Consider the following 20,708-nt stretch of genomic DNA (forward strand, 5'->3'; position numbering starts at 1 on the left):
CAGTAGGAGGAGTTATAGGGAGAGATATTGTGGATAATCGGAGGTGTTTAGAGAGGGTTATACGTAATGCTAGGAGGAGCTATAGGGAGGGTTATATGGGGTAATAGGAGGAGTTATAGGGAGGGTTATATTGAGTAATAGGAGGAGTTATAGGGAGGGTTATATGGAGTAATAGGAGGAGTTATAGGGAGGGTTATATGGAGTAATAGGAGGAGTTATAGGGAGAGTTGTATTGAGTAATAGCAGGAGTTATATGGAGTAACAGTAGGAGTTATAGGGAGTGTTATATGGATTAATAGGAGTAGTTATTTAGAGGGTTATATGGAGTAATAGTAGATGTTATAGGTAGGATTATATAGAGTAACAGTAGGTGTGATGGGAGGGTTGTTTGACGTTATAAAACAAGTTACCAAGTAGGTTTTATATGACATAATATGATAAAAGAATAATTTTAGATGTTAGAGGGATGACGCAATGTTACAAGGGATTGTTTGAAGTAAATTATGCTAAATTAAATGATTCCATATCTCTGTGTTATCCTTAGACACGTGCATTTGTTTAGTTGAGAATCAAATTTGTCTGAATTTGTTTAAAATCATCAATTCTGAAGTTTCTGAATTTATAAATGCCTATTTAACGAAACAAAATGATCCGAACATTTTTTAAATTAATTTGTTCTCATAAGGATAACAAATCAGGAACTCCTCCATTGAGCAGCTGAAACCGCAAACGTAAGAAAAGGGCTTCCCAGGTGTGCCATATTAGGGAGCTATCTAGTAAACTAAGAAAAAAAAGCCTTTTTATTAAGTTTAATCTTGTGGGCAAATGTTTAGCAGATAGATCCATAATTTATATCCTTACATGGGGTTACTATTTTTAAGGAATTCCAAATAATGAAGATATCTGGTAAACAGAGTTCTATTTTGGTATCCTTTGGAAACATGAAATTCGTCTCAGATCATCCAAAATTTGGACATTTATATTTTTGAATGAAACGAAAAACAAACAAAACACATTTTATAGCCGTGCACGTGTCTGTCCATAAATGTTAACGCTGACCAGCAATCTATACATGTGCACCTTACCTGGCCACATGGAGAGGAGGCAAGGCTGAAGGCCTTACGCATGTCATCAAGACTCTTCATCCATTTCTTGTCATCGTAGTTATATCTTGTTCCCATCAGAAGAGCAGCAAGTAAATTAGATGTGGCACACACCAATACATTAGTGGGGTCGATTGGTTTATCTGAGAAAAAATAATGAACTAATGAAAGATTCTTATCTTTATCTTTATCTCATATCGACCGAACTCAACCTGGATTTTAAATATCAGTGGAGGCTATGATGACGCTATGTTCCACAGCTTAGGTTTATTTCTAAAAATCACATTTTATAGAACATTTAGTATATCTACAAGTTGCCGTTTAGATATTGTGCTGTGAAGGATTTCTGTTCCTTTAAATCGAATCAGTAATGGCGAGAAATACATAATAAAAAAAATTTAAAAAAATGACATCTAGTCCCATGCTTCGAATGCTGGATTGTATTAGAAGAGTTTAATGTCAGTCTGTTAACGAGATACATACAAGTTTTTCTATTGACATCTAGAAGACATTAGCAGAGATATGCTATGGATGTACCTTTATCTGTTTTGCTAATGTACTAAAATACTGAGAATGTAGAAGAACTTAAATAACTTGCTTTGTAGTTCTCACTCCAGTCTCAAATAAGTGAAGTTATACTATTTGTATATTGGACTGATCCCACCCAAAACGTCACTTGAGGTCCAAAAAATCTGCCATGTTCCTTTGGCACAAGAGATGCAGCAAATCCAGAGAGTTGTTTTGACTTTAGTGGGAGGCACATTAAACAAGGAATTATAAATATTAAATATGTGGCAATAGAATAAATTATATACAGAAATGTACACTTTAATAACTTCTCTATCAAATGTTTACGTTTGTATATATTAATTCATCTTTCCATCAGTCTATGTTATTTACTCTACTAATGAACCAAAATATATGTGTAACATAAATGGGGATGATTTAAAAATCTCAATTGAATAAGCAATATTTCTGGTGCACTGTAGACTTGTAGACTCATTTTTGAATTACCGAATTCCTTAACTCTGATGGAACATGAACATATAGCTGAAAAAATGGCTTACAAGTGGACAAGCAATGTTTGTTTGATTCATGCTATGGAGTTCTCACTGAGGCACCAAAAAAAAAAAAGAAGATAATTTAAATAAATATATGTATTAATTTTACAGCTATTTCATTTTAAAGCTATTGGTTACTTTTCCTCACTTGATCTGTAAGCCAAATGGCCCCAAAATATGCCCATCAGTGTACTGCAGCATATATACATAACATTTACAATAAGTATACATTTTGAAGTACACTGATTGTCCCATTTCCACATTATTTTAGGTTGTCCAAGTAGTCTTCATGACTATTTAGTATGGACAATTTAGTGATGAGCCGAACTGCCACATGGACAACTACTGGACTGGCCAAAATAAATGTAGTTTCGGATGTAGTGATTTGGCCAAGCAGCATTTTTCTGTCATGCACAGGTCCTCGAAATACTTAACGTCTCTTTGACTTGAGATGCTCCTTTTTATGAGAGAGAGACACAGAGAGAGAACAATTTTCCAACAAAATTACTCTTTCCTTTTTTTTTTTAACAACTCTAGACTATTTTTCAAAAGTGCAAGGGAAGCCTTACTTTTACTAGAATAGTGTCCCTTTAACTTTTATTGCAATGTAAATATCTATCTGTGCTTTTAACGGATATATAATCATTATATTTATAGTTATACTGTGTATCTCTGCTTCTGCTAAAAGGAGGACATGGATATGTGGGATGTACGCACGGTTCAAGTTTCTGAAGTAGGTCGTCAGGTGTTGAGCCTCTGTTTGAATTGGTTCTTCCAGGGTCTTCTTCCCCATCCCAAAATCTCTTAGGGTCATGAGGGAGAATTGTCTGAGCTGCTTCCATGCATCTCCACTGATAACAGACATGCCTGAAAAATACATTGTATAACTGTTATTTAGGAAGCCATTAATGCATGACACACAGGACAGAAATTAGTATGTGAAAGGTAAATTATGACTGGCTCTGTTAAGATGTGGGGATATAAATCTATACTCCCTTAAGGAAGAATGACATGTGGCAATTCACCTCTTCTGTTGTATAGATCGAAAAATATAGGAATCTCTCCTCTTCCTAGAATAGAGTCCCCATGGTCAACTAGTATCTCCTTCACTGCGTCATATCCGACAAGAACTACATTTGGTCTGGAACCAAAGTAAACTGTAAATACAGGTCCGTATTGTTCACTCAGCTGTAGAAATAAAGGTTTTGATCAATATTTCAAATAATAAAATATAAAAAAAAAAACATATATATATATTTATATATAGACATGAATGGCTGTGTGTTGAGTTATTTTGAGGGGACAGCAAACTTTGCACTGTTATACAGGATGTACATTTACTACTTTACATGGAAGCAGAGTGTCATTTCTTCAGTGTGTCACATGAAAACATATAATAAAATAAAAAAGTTTAAAAAAATATATTAAATAAAAAAACCTTTTGCAAAATTATGAAAACGAGGCCTAAATAAGCCTGTCAGCTGCTAGCTAGTTATTGTGAATCAATACATAATCAGCTACAGCCCTTTATTTCTGCTGCCAAAAACCTTTAGTTTCCCATGAATACAAGTTTGTTTTAAATTCAATAGCAATTTGTGGTTTCAGCTCTTTCTATACAAGCAGGTCAATTTTTATAGATAAACAAAAACCATTTTAATTAAAGGATTTTGGGAAAAAATGCTTTATAACGATCCTAATGCTAATTATATTTCATTTTAGATGGCACAGGATTACAGCTGTTGAAAGGAATGCAAAGGAACCGGGCCAAATTCTCCATAATGTGCACATTTACAGGCATGTCCCCCACACCCCTCCTTCAAAATAACTCACTGATTCTACAACAAAACAGAGGGTTATAGTTACTGCTTGGAAAGGAAGCATTTTATATCAATAGGAAAACATTAGACGATTACATAGAGAACATGATCTCACATTCTACAAGTTTAAAGGCTATACGAGAAATATTTTACAGCCAGGTGAGTGGGTTCATTACTGCTTATACACAAAGAGAGCTTACACTTTTATCCTAAGAGAGGCTAGCTATTAAATATAACAAGGTCATTAGTACACTGTGACATAGAGAGGGACTGACCATTAAAGGATCACTATAGTGTCAGGAAAACAAACTTGATTTCCTGACACTATGTTATTCTTGCGGGACCCTCCCCCCAGGGTCCCCCTCCCGCTGGGCTGAAGGGGTTAAAACATGTCACTGTCATTAGTACACTGTGACCCTGGGAGGGACTGACCATTAAACATGTCACTGTCATTAGTACACTGTGACCCTGGGAGGGACTGACCATTAAACATGTCACTGTCATTAGTACGCTGTGACCCTGGGAGGGACTGACCATTAAACATGTCACTGTCATTAGTACACTGTGACCCTGGGAAGGACTGACCATTAAACATGTCACTGTCATTAGTACACTGTGACCCTGGGATGGACTGACCATTAAACATGTCACTGTCATTAGTACACTGTGATCCTGGGAGGGACTGACCATTAAACATGTCACTGTCATTAGTACGCTGTGACCCTGGGAGGGACTGACCATTAATCATGTCACTGTCATTAGTACACTGTGACCCTGGGAAGGTGCTGACCATTAAACATGTCACTGTCATTAGTACGCTGTGACCCTGGGATGGACTGACCATTAAACATGTCACTGTCATTAGTACGCTGTGACCCTGGGAGGGACTGACCATTAAACATGTCACTGTCATTAGTACCCTGTGACCCTGGGAGGGACTGACCATTAAACATGTCACTGTCATTAGTACACTGTGACCCTGGGAGGGACTGACCATTAAACATGTCACTGTCATTAGTACGCTGTGACCCTGGGAAGGACCGACCATTAAACATGTCACTGTCATTAGTACACTGTGACCCTGGGAGGGACCGACCATTAAACATGTCACTGTCATTAGTACGCTGTGACCCTGGGAAGGACCGACCATTAAACATGTCACTGTCATTAGTACACTGTGACCCAGGGAGGGACTGACCATTAAACATGTCACTGTCATTAGTGTACTGTGACCCTGGGAGGGAACGACCATTAAACATGTCACTGTCATTAGTACACTGTGACCCTGGGAGGGACTGACCATTAAACATGTCACTGTCATTAGTACACTGTGACCCTGGGAGGGGCTGACCATTAAACATGTCACAGTCATTAGTACATTGTGACCCTGGGAGGGACCGACCATTAAACATGTCACTGTCATTAGTACACTGTGACCCTGGGAGGGACCGACCATTAAACATGTCACTATCATTAGTACGCTGTGACCCCGGGAGGGACTGACCATTAAACATGTCACTGTCATTAGTACGCTGTGACCCCGGGAGGGACTGACCATTAAACATGTCACTGTCATTAGTACATTGTGACCCTGGGAGGGACCGACCATTAAACATGTCACTGTCATTAGTACGCTGTGACCCTGGGAGGGACCGACCATTAAACATGTCACTGTCATTAGTACGCTGTGACCCCGGGAGGGACTGACCATTAAACATGTCACTGTCATTAGTACACTGTGACCCTGGGAGGGACCGACCATTAAACATGTCACTGTCATTAGTACGCTGTGACCCTGGGAGGGACCGACCATTAAACATGTCACTGTCATTAGTACACTGTGACCCTGGGAGGGACCGACCATTAAACATGTCACTGTCATTAGTACACTGTGACCCTGGGAGGGACTGACCATTAAACATGTCACTGTCATTAGTACACTGTGACCCTGGGAGGGGCTGACCATTAAACATGTCACTGTCATTAGTACACTGTGACCCTGGGAGGGTCTGACCATTAAACATGTCACTGTCATTAGTACACTGTGACCCTGGGAGGGACTGACCATTAAACATGTCACTGTCATTAGTACACTGTGACCCTGGGAGGGACTGACCATTAAACATGTCACTGTCATTAGTACACTGTGACCCTGGGAGGGACTGACCATTAAACATGTCACTGTCATTAGTACACTGTGACCCTGGGAGGGACTGACCATTAAACATGTCACTGTCATTAGTACACTGTGACCCTGGGAGGGTCTGACCATTGAACATGTCACTGTCATTAGTACACTGTGACCCTGGGAGGGACTGACCATTAAACATGTCACTGTCATTAGTACCCTGTGACCCTGGGAGGGACTGACCATTAAACATGTCACTGTCATTAGTACACTGTGACCCTGGGAGGGACTGACCATTAAACATGTCACTATCATTAGTACACTGTGACCCTGGGAGGGACTGACCATTAAACATGTCACTGTAATTAGTACACTGTGACCCTGGGAGGGACCGACCATTAAACATGTCACTGTCATTAGTACACTGTGACCCTGGGAGGGACTGACCATTAAACATGTCACTGTCATTAGTACACTGTGACCCTGGGAGGGACCGACCATTAAACATGTCACTGTCATTAGTACACTGTGACCCTGGGAGGGACCGACCATTAAACATGTCACTGTCATTAGTACACTGTGACCCTGGGAGGGACTGACCATTAAACATGTCACTGTCATTAGTATGTTATGGACAGAATAATTAAACCAAAATAGCTATTTACTAATGTCTATTTATTCTGTGTTCACTATGTTAAAACTGGCTGCTAGAGTAAATATTCCCTTCAGGCCCGGACTGGCCATCGGGCACACCGGGCAAATGCCCGGTGGGCCGCGATGGCCGTGGGGCCGAGGCCGGCAGGGGAGATCACAGGATCTCCCCTGCCAGCCCCTGCAGGGCCAGCGCTACCCGAGCGCCGGCCCTGCTGTGTGTCTCCATGGGCCGGTGGGGAGATCAAAGCTCTCCCTCACCGGCCCACAGGCACTTCTAGACGGCCGCCGGCAGGAGAGGGAGGGAGGGAGGCAGGAGAGAGGACCGGCGGAGCTCTAGCCAGCAGCTCCGCCGGGTCCTCTCGCGAGGTCTGAGCGTTGCCGCGGTTACCACGGCAACGCTCAGATCTCGCGAGAGTGAACTCTAGCCTGCAGGGGCTAGAGTTCACTCTCACCACAGGACCACCAGGGAAGCATGGCAGAACGGAACCCCCCCCTTCCCCCAGGCAACACGGATCCCCCCCAGGCAGAATGCAACCCCCCCTCCCCCAGGCAACACGGATCCCCCCAGGCAGAATGGACCTCCCCCCCTCCTCCCAGGCTAAAGGTAAGAGGGGGGGGGGGGTGTGGATATATATATATAATTTTTTTTTTCTTAATTAATAAAAATATATATTTAAATGTAAATAAAATATACATTCACACTCACACACACAGCACCCCCAGACACACACAACACCCCCAAACACACACAGCAACCTCAGACACACACAGCACCCAAACACACACAGCACCCCCAAACACACACAGCACCCAGACACACAGCACCCAGACACACAGCACCCCCAAACACACACAGCACCCAGATACACACAGCACCCAGACACACAGCACCCCCAAACACACACAGCACCCAGACACACACAGCACCCCCAGACACACACAGCACCCGCAGACACACACAGCACCCTCAGACACACACAGCACCCTCAGACACACACAGCACCCCCAGACACACACAGCACCCCCAAACACACACAGCACCCCCAAACACACACAGCACCCAGACACACACAGCACCCTCAGACACACACAGCACCCTCAGAAACACACAGCACCCTGCGACACACACAGCACCCTGCGACACACACAGCACCCTGCGACACACAGCACCCCCAAACACACACAGCACCCAGACACACACAGCACCCTTAGACACACACAGCACCCTTAGACACACACAGCACCCAAACACACACACAGCACACTCACACACACACACACATATATATATATATATATATATATATATATATATAATATAATATATATAAAATAACCCTCAGTGAGTTAACAGACAAAGAAAATTAGAAACCTAGAATGTGACGGCACATAAAAACACCCTCACACACTGCGCCCCTCACACATACAATACGTCCAAATATATATATATATATATATATATATACATACATACATACATACATTCTCTAAACACACCCTCTCTACAACCCCTACACACACTACATCACCTATACACACACACTACAGCCCGTATGCACACACTCGCTACATCCCCTGTAACACTATGCCCCCTATACACACACTCTCTACAGCCCCTAGCCACACATATTACACCACAAACACAAATGAAATTGACCTATTTACACAATACCACACCACACTCTACACACACGCAATCCCACAAGCAGGCTCCAAACACATGCACCATACACTTTCCTGGCCCTTTTGTCCTCTGGTATCCCACTTGTGGAGACACCAGAGACAATTTAAAAGCAAACACAGCGCAAGCATGTTATTAAATTTGCTTGCGCTGCACAGAACAAATTCAGGGCCTTTTTCTAATGCCAGAGCTCTTCAGCGGGGCTCTGCGCATTGAACCAACATGCTCACTTTGAGAGGGGGCGTGCTTCTCATTAGTGATGACAAAACACACCCTCTCTGTCCCCGCCCCCATTTTAGGGGGCCGCTCTGATTGAAAAATGCCCGGGCCTAATTTTTTTCCCAGTCCGGCCCTGATTCCCTTCCCCCTTTATGGTTCAGTCACTATTTCCTCTGCAAGTTTCTTGTTACACATTCCTGTGTTAATAGTTAGTTTCCTTTGCTAACTCCTCCCCCACTTCCTTTGTGCCAATTCCACGTGCAACAAAATGGAGAATCACTGTTAAAGTAACAAAGAAACTACTCACTTCCCCTTTCTTCATGTATCCAAGCCGGAGCTGGAATATGGGGGAAAAAGCTCTGTAATGATGACATCACATCCTGTAGGGTGGGTTTAGACAAGACCCTTTAGAATGTTAACCAATTGTTGAATGGATACTGTATGTTAAACTGTGACGTATTTTTGCTTTAAGAAGGAGCCCCCACTTTGGGGAATAAAGCATTCCTTAGTATTTCACTGATCAGAACCTTTGTCTCCGGTGTGAATTACTTCTAGGGAAAGCGTGCACGCATTAATCAATCAATTTGGAAGGAGTAGATAAACAAATAATCAAAGTTTTCTTTGATCCAAAACAATTTGGCACCCCAGATGGGACGAAAAGGGATAGTTTTCTACTTGAAGCCATAACTTCAAAGACAGAAGAACAAAGACTCCCATAGATAGGAAAATTAGAGCTTGATCACCTCTGAATGTGGTAAACGAGTTACTTACCCTGCACATTTTCCTTTCTTTGGACCGTGTTTCTTCTCCGTCCTTCACTTGGCTTCCGGTCGATTACTTCTTCTGACAGGTATTTAATTTTATTTAACTTACCCTATGTCCCTTTTTAACACCTGTCCAATTGTTTATCTACGTCCAGAATGTGTGAAAGTGTCTGCTTGAGAATGTTTTACTACTTGCTTAATACTGTTATATAATGCTGCCAAGTGTGGTTAAGCGCTGGCATACAAGTTTGGGGGTTTGGTGACCCTGGTAATTATTAATATAACTCGGTTGGAGTATAAAAGTTGTACAACCCGGTGATAGGGTCTAAAGGTTTAATATAACTCGGTTGGAGTATAAAAGTTGTACAACCCGGTGATAGGGTCTAAAGGTTTAATATAACTCGATTGGAGTATAAAAGTACAAGTTGGGTTTGGTGAAAAAACCCTGGTAATTATTATTTAGTAAAGTAAGAACTGGTGCCTTTTCTTTTAGTAAGCTCAGTGTAGTTACAGATGAAAGGAACAGTAATGTATATGACTGAGTGTGTGTGTGTATGACCCGAAGTTATTATTTGCCGGCATTTATTTTCAGCAATTTTTTATTTGATTACATCTGTATTTCAGTGCTTTGCATGTATATGGTTATTTTGGGGGGTATATGTTACTTGCTATATATTCTGTGTCCTGTAGTTCTCCTATTCTATCTTTTGTCTTCAGGAGAGCTGTGCTTAGGCACTCACATGGTTAAATACTTTGTGCTGCTTGCAACTCTGCTTCACTTTTTCCTACCCCCCCCCCTCCCCCCCCTTCCCCTCCCCCCCCTCTTCCCCCTCCCCCTCCCCCTCCTTACTCGTTTTGTAGTGTCTTCCTCTTGTCCTCTTAATTTGTTAGGGGCTGATGTCCTGTCCCGCTTGCAAGCCTCCATCTCCTTTACTCTAGATGGTAAGGTTCAGTTATTGACCCCTCTCTCCAGTGATGATACCTCAGCCCTTTGTTCTTTACCCCTCCTACTCCACATGGAGTCACCACATGGGAATGCAAGGGTCCCAGATAATTCCCCCAATGCGCTTGACAGAGTTCCTGTGCAACTGTGGTCTACTGGTCCCGATGATATTGGACGTCTTAAAGTTCCTCCGATACTTGTGCAGTTGCTCCAAGGTGCAAGTCCGCCCAGAAGACCACAATATCCATTGACACCTGCTCAGTCCCTTTCTATCTCCAAACAAGTTGAAACTCTGCTGGCTGTGGGTGCTCTGGTTAAATGTGTATTGCCTTGTAATACTCCTTTGTTTCCTGTTAAGAAAAAGACCGAAAAGGGTGAGCCGGACAAGTACAGGATGGTTCAAGACCTCAGAGCAGTCAATGATGTTACCATCTTGGAAACCCCCATTGTTCCAAATCCTCATACTCTTCTATCCCAGGTCCCTCCGTCAGCTAAATTCTTCACAGTGGTGGATTTGGCAAATGCCTACTTCAGCGTGCCTTTGCATCCCTCTTGCCAATACCTGTTCGCATTTATTTATGACCGCCAACAATACACCTGGACTGTAATGCCCCAGGGAGCACAAAATTCCCCAAGCCAGTTTGCAAGAGCCATGGCATACATCCTGGAACCATGGCAGAAATCTCACACAGACGTGGTCCTCCTGCAATACGTGGACGATCTCCTTCTCTGTGCTGACGATCTCCCGACTGCAGAATGTGCCTCTGAAGATTTCCTCTGTTTCCTGGCCGCCCAAGGTTGTAAAGCATCTAAGAAGAAGTTGCAGTGGTGCCGACCATCGGTGATTTTTTTTGGGCATTGTCTTTCTCATGGCACCCGGCATCTTACTAGAGACAGAGTGCGGGGTATTACATCACTATGCCCTCCATCGGCTCATAAGTCCCTCCATGCCTTCCTGGGTCTTATCTCTTACTGCAGAGCCTGGATTCCTGAAGCCTCTACACTGTTGCAGCCGCTCTACGATGCCCTCAAAACTGAACCATTTGCTTTATCTCCTGAAGCCCTTACCAGCTTCTTCGCATTACGACGTGCTGTTGTTACTGCTCCTGCTCTGGGCCTTCCCAATTACGAGAAGCCCTTCAAGCTCTTTGTCTACGAAAAGATGGGTCATGCATCTGGTGTTCTCACTCAGTCTCATGAGTCTCGTCAACGTCCAATAGGGTATTACTCCTGCCAGTTGGATCCTGTGGCCAGGGGAGGACCCTCCTGTCTTTGGGCTGTATTTGCAGCAAGTGCTCTGCTGGACAAGACATGTGACATAATCCTTGGTCACAAGCTAACCATTCTCGCTCCCCATGATATTTCTGCGATGCTAAACCAAGTTCAACCTAAACATCTCTCCACTCAAAGGCATCTTCGTCTCCAAACAACTTTAATGTTACCCGATAATGTCTCTTTACAGCGATGTTACACTTTGAATCCTGCCACTCTTCTGCCACTTCCCAAGGGGGGAGTACCACACTATTGGTACAGTCTGAACATAGATCCTGATGCCTTCCTTGATCTGGATGTCCATATTCCCACAGTACCACACGATGAACAGCCATCTCCTCTATGGCATTGTACTTTATGGTTCAGAGACGTGTCGGGGCCTGACCCTCAGTATGAAGAAGAACTGTTTCAATTGATTGAAGTACCTCTCACTTTGACAGACATATACTGTGATACAAAAGGTAACACTGTAGTTTTAGTCCAATTACACACAGAAGTGACTCATATGTACCACCATTGGGAGATGGCAGTTCCTCATGTCTCTATTACTAAATCTCCAAATATCTCATGGAAGGAACTTGGTCCATTAGCCAAAGCATGGAGTGCAACAGATCAAGACCAACTTTCTGCAGAAGGTGTTACCAAACGAACTGTGAATTGTAAGACTTCTGGTTACCCACAATATCACACAGAAATATGTGAAGATGCCCCTCCCATAGATTCTGACCCAGACGTCCCCCATGATTGTTTTGAACAGATGAAGATGGAAACAACCCATCTTCCTACAGTACATGAAACGGCTCTGCCAGATCCTGACTGCACACTGTTTGAACAAGGACAAGAACAAGGAAGATACCACACTGGATTTGCAGTGACCACAGTAGATCAGGTACTTCAAGCATCCCCACTTCCTCCGTCAGGGGGGGTGCAAAGATTTTTGCCGCCCTAGGCAAAAAAAAATTTGCCGCCCCCCCATATGTCCAGCCCACCATGTGACATCACAATGCCCCGCCCATATGCTCTGCCATATGGGCCAACGCCAGTCTTCACAAAGTGTCTTATCTGAAAAGACAGTGTGTTTACATTAAAAAGCCTACAGGCACAGGCTATAGACACCAGAACCACTACATTATGCTGTAGTGCTTCTGGTGACTATAGTATCCATTTAATGTGAGGTAAATTAGAGATTAGTGCCACTAATATATTGGATTGCCTACTTACCACCAGATGAGGACAAGAGGCTGATGATGGGCTCAGTCTGGCTCCACAGGTCTGGTGTAGAAGAGGCTCTCTGGAGACTGTTTTTAACAGTGCTCACAACAATTGATGTTTTACGGGTGCAATTTGTGTAAGGGATGTAGTGTGTTTATAGGGGATGTAGTGTGTGTTTGCGTGTAAGGAATGCATTGTATGTTTCTGGGTGTGTGTGTGTGTGTGTAAGGGGTGCAAGGTTTGTTTCTGTGTATGTAATTGAATGCAGTGTGTGTCTGTAAGGGGTGCATTAATTATGTAAGAGAACGTAAGGGATGCATTGTGTGTTTCGGGTGTGTCTGTGTGTGAATAGGAATGCATTGTATGTTTCTGTGTGTGTGGGGGGGAGATGCATTGTGTATGTGTGTAGTGTAAAAGAGAGGGTTTGTGGGGTAGGATAGGGACTGGGAGGGGAACAGCTTTCTTTTTTTAAAAAAAAAATTCATAGTGCTCTCCCCTCAATTATTGATTTCCCCTTCCCTTCTGTCCCTCTGTGTTCTCCCCTTCTGTGTTCTCTTCTCACTCCCCCCTCCCCCCTTAGTGGTCCTCCCTCTCCCAAACCCCTTAGTGGTCCTCCCTCTCCTAAACCCCTTAGTAGACCTTCCCCTACTCCCCCCACCCCCTTAGTGGTAATCACCCTCCTCCCCTCTCCTTAGTAGTCCTCCCTCCTTACCCCCCTTTGGTGGTCCTTCCCCCCCTTAGTGGTCATTATCCCTCCTCCTTCCCCTAGTGGTCCTTATCCCCCTCCCCTAGTGGTCCTTATCCCCCCTCCCCTAGTGGTCCTTATCCCCCCCTCCCCTAGTGGTCCTTATCCCCCCCTCCCCTAGTGGTCCTTATCCCCCCCAACCTCCCATAGTGGTCCTTATCCCCCCTCCCTCCCCTATTGGTCCTTATCCCCCCCTCCCTCCCATAGTGGTCTTTATCCCCCCTCCCTCCCATAGTGGTCCTTATCCCCCCTCCCTCCCATAGTGGTCCTTATCCCCCCCTTCCCTCCCATAGTGGTCCTTATCCCCCCTCCCTCCCATAGTGGTCCTTATCCCCCCCTCCCTCCCATAGTGGTCCTTATCCCCCTCCCTCCCATAGTGGTCCTTATCCCCCCCCATCCCTCCCCTAGTGGTCCTTATATCCCCCTCCCTTAGTGGTCCTTATACCCCCCCTTCCCTTAGTGATCCTTATACCCCTCCTCCCTTAGTGGTCCTTATACCCCCCCTCCCTCCCTTAGTGGTCCTTATACCCCCCCTCCCTTAGTGGTCCTTATAACGCCCCCCCTCCCTTAGTGGTCCTTATAAACCCCCCCTCCCTTAGTGGTCCTTATACCCCCCCTCCCTTAGTGGTCCTTATACCCCCCCCTCCCTTAGTGGTGTCATGCCTTAACTATGGTATCCTCTTACTTCCTGGTTCCACGGAGCCTAGCCACACCCCTTTATGACACGGTCTGCCTATTTAATCTGACTGCACCAGCTGATCTAGGCTGGATTATTGAACTACGTTCCTTACTCACAACCCGGCTACAACTTCGTTGTGAAAGCCTCTGCTACCAGACCGGACTGAAAGACTCTGCAAAGTTCCCTTCACCTCTCCTCATCCACGACTAAAGATTAAACACTCTTCATACGCCTCTGAGGAGATCTTGGGAACCAGTGTTCTATGTGCCGGAAGCTAAGTAAAACCTCTGTGATAAGCATTGCATCTCAAGCTGTTATTTCCTGTCTCCAAAATCCTTCGATAATACAAAACCGTTACAGCTAACTTCAACTCATACTTTATCTCAGTTAGCTGCATCTGTCTTGCTTCGGTTAAAGTCTATGGAACAGCTATTGTGACTGCTTATCACCTAAACCGTTGATTCTACTAAAAGACTCTTTATTGATTCAGTGTCTGCAATTTACTATCGTTTACTCCTTAAAGCTACAGTGCCTGTAATTGTGGACTTCAGTTATCATTTACTACTTAAAGCTACATTGCCTGTAATTGTGGACTTCAGTATCATTTACTACTTAAAGCTACAGTGCTTATAATTGTGGACTTCAGTTATCGTTTATTACTTAAAACTACAGTACCTGTAAATTGGAATTAAAGTCAATACCTTTTACTTTTTATAATAAATATTCAACTATACGAAATCTGCAGTTGTGTTCCTTCATAACAAATGTTTAGACGTGACAAGTGGTTCTTATACCCCCCCTTAGTGGTCCTTATATACCCCTCCCTTAGTGGTCCTTACAACCCCCCCCCTCCCTTAGTGGTCCTTATACCCCCCCTCCCTTAGTGGTCCTTATACCCCCCCTCCCTTAGTGGTCCTTATACCCCCCCCTCCCTTAGTGGTTCTTATACCCCCCCTTAGTGGTCCTTATATACCCCTCCCTTAGTGGTCCTTACAACCCCCCCCCCCTCCCTTAGTGGTCCTTATAACCCCCCCTCCCTTAGTGGTCCTTATAACCCCCCCTCCCTTAGTGGTCCTTATACCCCCCTCCCTTAGTGGTCCTTATACCCCCCCCTCCCTTAGTGGTTCTTATACCCCCCCTTAGTGGTCCTTATATACCCCTCCCTTAGTGGTCCTTACAACCCCCCCCCCTCCCTTAGTGGTGCTTATACCCCCCCTCCCTTAGTGGTCCTTATAACCCCCCCCCCTCCCTTAGTGGTCCTTATACCCTCCCCCTCCCTTAGTGGTCCTTATACCCCCCCCTCCCTTAGTGGTCCTTATACCCCCCCCCCTTAGTGGTCCTTATACCCCCCCTTAGTGGTCCTTATAACTCCCCCCTTAGTGGTCCTTACCCTCCTCTCCTGCCCATGTAGCGTGGCCGGGCGGCGCGGAACGCGGGACAGGAACCTCTGTTTCCTGTACCCGGCCGCCGGCGAAATGACCGGAAATGCTCACTCAGTGAGCACTTCCTGTCATTCCGCCGGCGGCCGGGTACAGGAAACAAAGGTTCCTGTCCCGCGTTCCGCGACACCCGGCCACGCTACATGGAGAGACCGGCAGGAGGGAGCGCTCTGCGCTTCCCTCCTGCCGGTCACTCAAACCCGGCCGCCCTCCATGCAGCAGTGCTGCGCCGCCTGGGGCTTGTTAAAGCGCTCAGGCGGCGCAGCATGAGGAGGCGCAGCGGGGACAGGGATCCGGCGCCCCCTGGTAAGTTGCGCCCTAGGCGGCTGCCTAGGTCGCCTTACAGGTGGCGCCGGCCCTGTCCTCCGTCTATGTCTGCTCAAGAAGCTGAACTAAAAGCCCTCACTGTAGCATGCCAAATGTTTGAAGGGAAGCGTGTTAATATTTACACCGATTCAAGATATGCCCTGGGCGTAGCACATGATTTTGGATTAATATGGAAAACAAGAGGTTTTCTAACAGCAACCGGTACACCAGTTAAACATGGTACAGCTATCAAGGAATTGATGGATTCTTTACTCCTTCCTGAAGAAGCGGCCATACTGAAAGTAAAGGCCCATGGAAGACGGAATTCGGAAGAAACATGTGGCAATCATAAAGCTGACCAAGCTGCCAAAGATGCTGCATGTCAATCAAGGGAAGTGGACAGAAAAGTGTCCGGTGAGGAAATTACTATTTTTCCCATGCAAACCTTACCTACGGACCTCAAGTTTTTGAAAGAACAGCAAGCAGCTGTAAGTCCCGAAGAAAAGCAAAGCTGGAAACAGAAGGGAGCGACCTTACAGGATGGAGTATATACTAGTAATCTCAAATTTTGTCTGCCTAAATGTATGTATCCGGCTGTGGTTCAATGGGCCCACGGAGCAGCGCACTTGTCTAAGACCCTCATGAACTCTTTAATTGTTAAATATTTCGAAGCACCAGGTATTACCACTCTGACTAAAAACTACTGTAAGTCTTGTGCTTTCTGTGCCAAGTGCAATCCGGGAAAATTGGAGAAAGTTTTCCCCAAACATCTGGCGAAGCCACACTACCCATTCCAGAGAGTCCAAATTGACCACATTCAGATGCCAAAGAGTGGCCGGTATGAATATGCCCTAGTTATGGTGGACATGTTCTCAGGATGGCCAGAAGCTTTCCCGGTTACTAATATGACCGCCAAGACCACTGCCAAGCGGTTGCTCACTGAAATTGTCTGTAGATATGGAGTTCCTGAAGTGATTGAAAGTGACCAGGGCCAGGCTTTTAAAGCACTAGTAACTAAGGAAGTCTGGGCAGCACTAGGGGTGACCCTTGCATTTCACACACCCTATCCTATCACCCACAAAGTAGTGGTAAGGTAGAACGCATGAATGGCAACTTAAAAGCCAGAATGCTTAAGATGGCCCAAGAAACTAACCTACCCTGGCCAGAGAGTCTCCCCATAGCTCTATTTAGTGTCAGGTACACACCAAGAGGGAAGTTTAACCTGTCTCCCTATGAGATTTTGTTTGGTTTAGCCCCTAGGTTAGGTTGTTACTTTCCTCAACAACTCCAACTACAATCAGATGTTATGGTTAATTATGTGACTGCTCTTTCCCAAGTTTTAAACAAGATACATGCCCAAGTGTTTTCTTCCATTCCAGATCCAGAGTCTGATACAGGCACACACAAGTTGCTCCCTGGTGATTGGGTTCTGGTTAAGAAGTTCGTTATTGCCGCCACTCAGGAGCCCACTCCGCTCACTTTGACCCCCACTCTAAGAAGTGTCACGTGAAGACGCTTAGATTTAGATTGATTTATTGTATTATACTTTAGTTATTTGTATTTTGTACTTTATATAATTTTTTGCCCCCCCCCCCCCTTTTTTTTTTCTTTCTTCCTTTTTCCTTTTTTTTCCTTTTTCCCCTTTGACGCCTGTGATTTGAGCTATGAAGATATATACACGTAATGTGAGAGGCCTAAATGCACCAGATAAGAGATATATGATACTTAAAGAAATTCTTGATTCGAAGGCTGACATAATTTGTCTGCAAGAGACCCATTTTAAGCATAATTCTAACCCTATCTTTAATTTGAAGAATTTTCCTTTTCAGTATCATGCTGCATCCCCTAATAAATCTAAAGGGGTGTCAATTTTGATTAATCAAAGATTAGCTTTTGAACAGATAACAACATATATAGATCCACAGGGCAGATTTCTTATTTTAGTATGCATAATAAATAACTCAACATACACTATAGTAAATGCATATTTTCCAAATGTGAATCAAAACAATTTTTTTGCAAATACTAATGAATAAAGTAATAAGTTTACAAACAGGTACTACGATTATCGGCGGAGATATTAACCATGTTCTAGATCCGAATTTGGATTCAAATGCTCTTCATTCAAAAAAAAGGAAAGCCTTTTTACAGAAAAGTTGTAATACCTTTAATAAAACACTGATATCTCACGGTCTCTATGATACCTGGAGAACTCTGCATCCCAATGCCAAAGAATTTACACATTTTTCTCAAGTCCACAACACCTACTCTCGCATAGACGGTTTCTTTGTGCATAGCTCACATCTCTCAAAAGTAAAGTCCTGTGAGATAGGAATTTCTACAAAATCGGATCACAATCCTGTAATACTCACATTAACGGACCAATACAGATATGCAAAAAAAGGTCCTTGGAGATTAAATGAAGAGTTATTAAATGACCCAGAATTCAGAAACCAAATTGAACACGAACTACAGCAGTACTTCATTTCCAACAATCTACAGAATACCAACCCAACGACGTTATGGCTAGCTCACAAATCGGTAATACGAGGTCTGCTAATAAGCAGAGCGGCATACCTTAAAAAAACTACACAAACTGCTTGGCTGAACCTTCTTAAAAACCTTCAAGATCTACATAGACAAAATCAGATTAACCCATCGCTGCAAATACAAGAGAAAATAGAGCAAACGCAAAATGAGATTAATCAGATCCACTTTCGACAAACCAGCACCGCACTAGGGAAACTTAAGGCCACATCTTATTCAATGGGCAATAAAGCAACAAAGTTCCTAGCGCAGAAATTGCGGAATAAACAAGCACAATCAAGAATCCCATTTTTATTATCTAAAACCGGACAAAAGATATATCAGCCCGCCCAGATTTGTGAAGAATTTGCCAGCTATTATAAAACGCTATATAATCTGAAAGATCAGAAAAGTACATCACAACCAGCTTCAGCTACAATACGTCAATATTTAGACAAATTGCATCTACCTAAAATCCAAGGACATCAACTAACACAACTCATAGCACCCATCACCACGGAAGAAGTATTAAAGCTAATAAATGAAATACCTAAAGGAAAAGCACCAGGTCCTGATGGATTTTCGGAAATTTACTACACTTTATATAAACAACTATTGGTGACATATCTAACTGGCTTCTTTAACGAAGGAACTAAAAAAGGATCTTTCCCGACTGAATTTTTATCAGCGTTAATCATTACCATTCCAAAACCAGGGAAATCCCCAACAATATGCCAAAATTTTCGCCCTATTTCTTTATTGAACATCGATGCCAAAATATATGCAAAAGTGTATGCAGAGAGAATAAAGGCAATTTTACCAACCTTAATTCACACAGATCAGGTGGGATTCGTATCAGGCAGACAAGGGACAGATAATATAAGAAAAGTTTTAGATATCTACTCTATTCTAAAGTCATCAAAATTGGAAAGCATCATGTTAGCTCTAGACGCGGAGAAAGCTTTCGACCGCTTGAACTGGCTTTTTCTTCAAGAAACTCTGTCTGCTTACGGATTTCCACCAGCATTTCTTTTAGTGATTAAAGCCCTTTACAATAACCCTACAGCAAGGGTTTTGAATTTAGGTTTCGGCTCAGACTCTTTTAAGATTACGAACGGTACACGACAAGGGTGTCCATTATCCCCCATGTTATATGTTTTGGCCCTGGAGCCTTTAGCTTTAGCTATCCGACAAAGTAAAGACATACATGGAGTACGAGTGGGATCAGAAGAATATAAACTCAACATTTTTGCTGATGATATCTGTGACAGACCCATCCGTCTGGACTAAACCTATTGGGTTCGTCTGATTTGCCCAGTACTTATGGTCCCTGAGAGATCATGCGAAGGGTTGTGACTTTGTACAAATGACATTTCAAATACAGTGGAAACTAACGAAGCGCCAAAGCTACCAAAGTCCTCGAGGTGGCCGACATCGGACAAAGGACCACGTGGCGGCGGCCATTTTAACTTCGAACCCGCCGACCCGTACTATCGACGATACTTCGACAGTTCAACGAAAGTCGAAGTACCGACCCACTTCGAACGGGACTTAGCCATTTTTAGGCCAGCAAGTGACCGACCGCACAGCCCGAATCCAGGGAACTATTTTGGGCAAGAAAAGGTACCTGCGGTCGGTCATAAACGGACTTTCGAGTAACTTTTTATTCACTGAAGGGATTGGTGTGATTTTTGAGAATGTTTATGTTTTAAGTATGCTGAATCGGAATATGTGCCGCTTATGTGAATATGATGGATGGATTTGAAGTTATGAAAGTTGTATAAAAGTATATTTCAAACTGTATGTATAATGGGATTATGTGTCACACCAAGGGGAGGGAATGTGTGGGATGTACCATCGATGCCAGTGGTTATTTTATGCCTCCCCTTGGGTGTGGCCTGTGTGTGTGAAATGCAAATAAAAGGCAGGCTGGCTGATCCAGTCCTGAGTTCATGTTTTACCCTCATAATGGAGCTTGGTCTCGTTATTGGGGGAACCGGGATTACAAGTGACTAAAGACTGTGTATGGAGCTCGGAAGGTGGTACCGTAACAACTGGTGGCAAGCGACGGGATGATCCTCAACGCCCAAAGAGACCACTACGACCAGGAATAAATGGAACTACAATACCAAAACCTGAGAAGAGCCACCCTAAAAGAC

General features: G+C 43.9%; 1 protein-coding gene across 1 annotated transcript in view; it reads right to left on the reverse strand.

Annotated features, from left to right (window-relative positions):
- LOC134572289 (cytochrome P450 2A6-like) overlaps positions 1 to 20,708 on the reverse strand; it is a 56,671-nt gene that overhangs the window by 17,756 nt on the left and 18,207 nt on the right. The window contains exons 2-4 of the mRNA XM_063431168.1: positions 3,190 to 3,352; positions 2,882 to 3,031; positions 1,086 to 1,246 (exon numbers count right to left, since the gene is read on the reverse strand). Coding sequence (XP_063287238.1) covers positions 1,086 to 1,246; positions 2,882 to 3,031; positions 3,190 to 3,352 — 474 coding nt within the window. The remainder of the gene's footprint in view (positions 1 to 1,085; positions 1,247 to 2,881; positions 3,032 to 3,189; positions 3,353 to 20,708) is intronic.

This window comes from Pelobates fuscus, chromosome 9, assembly GCF_036172605.1.
Source record: "Pelobates fuscus isolate aPelFus1 chromosome 9, aPelFus1.pri, whole genome shotgun sequence".
NCBI lineage: Eukaryota > Metazoa > Chordata > Amphibia > Anura > Pelobatidae > Pelobates > Pelobates fuscus.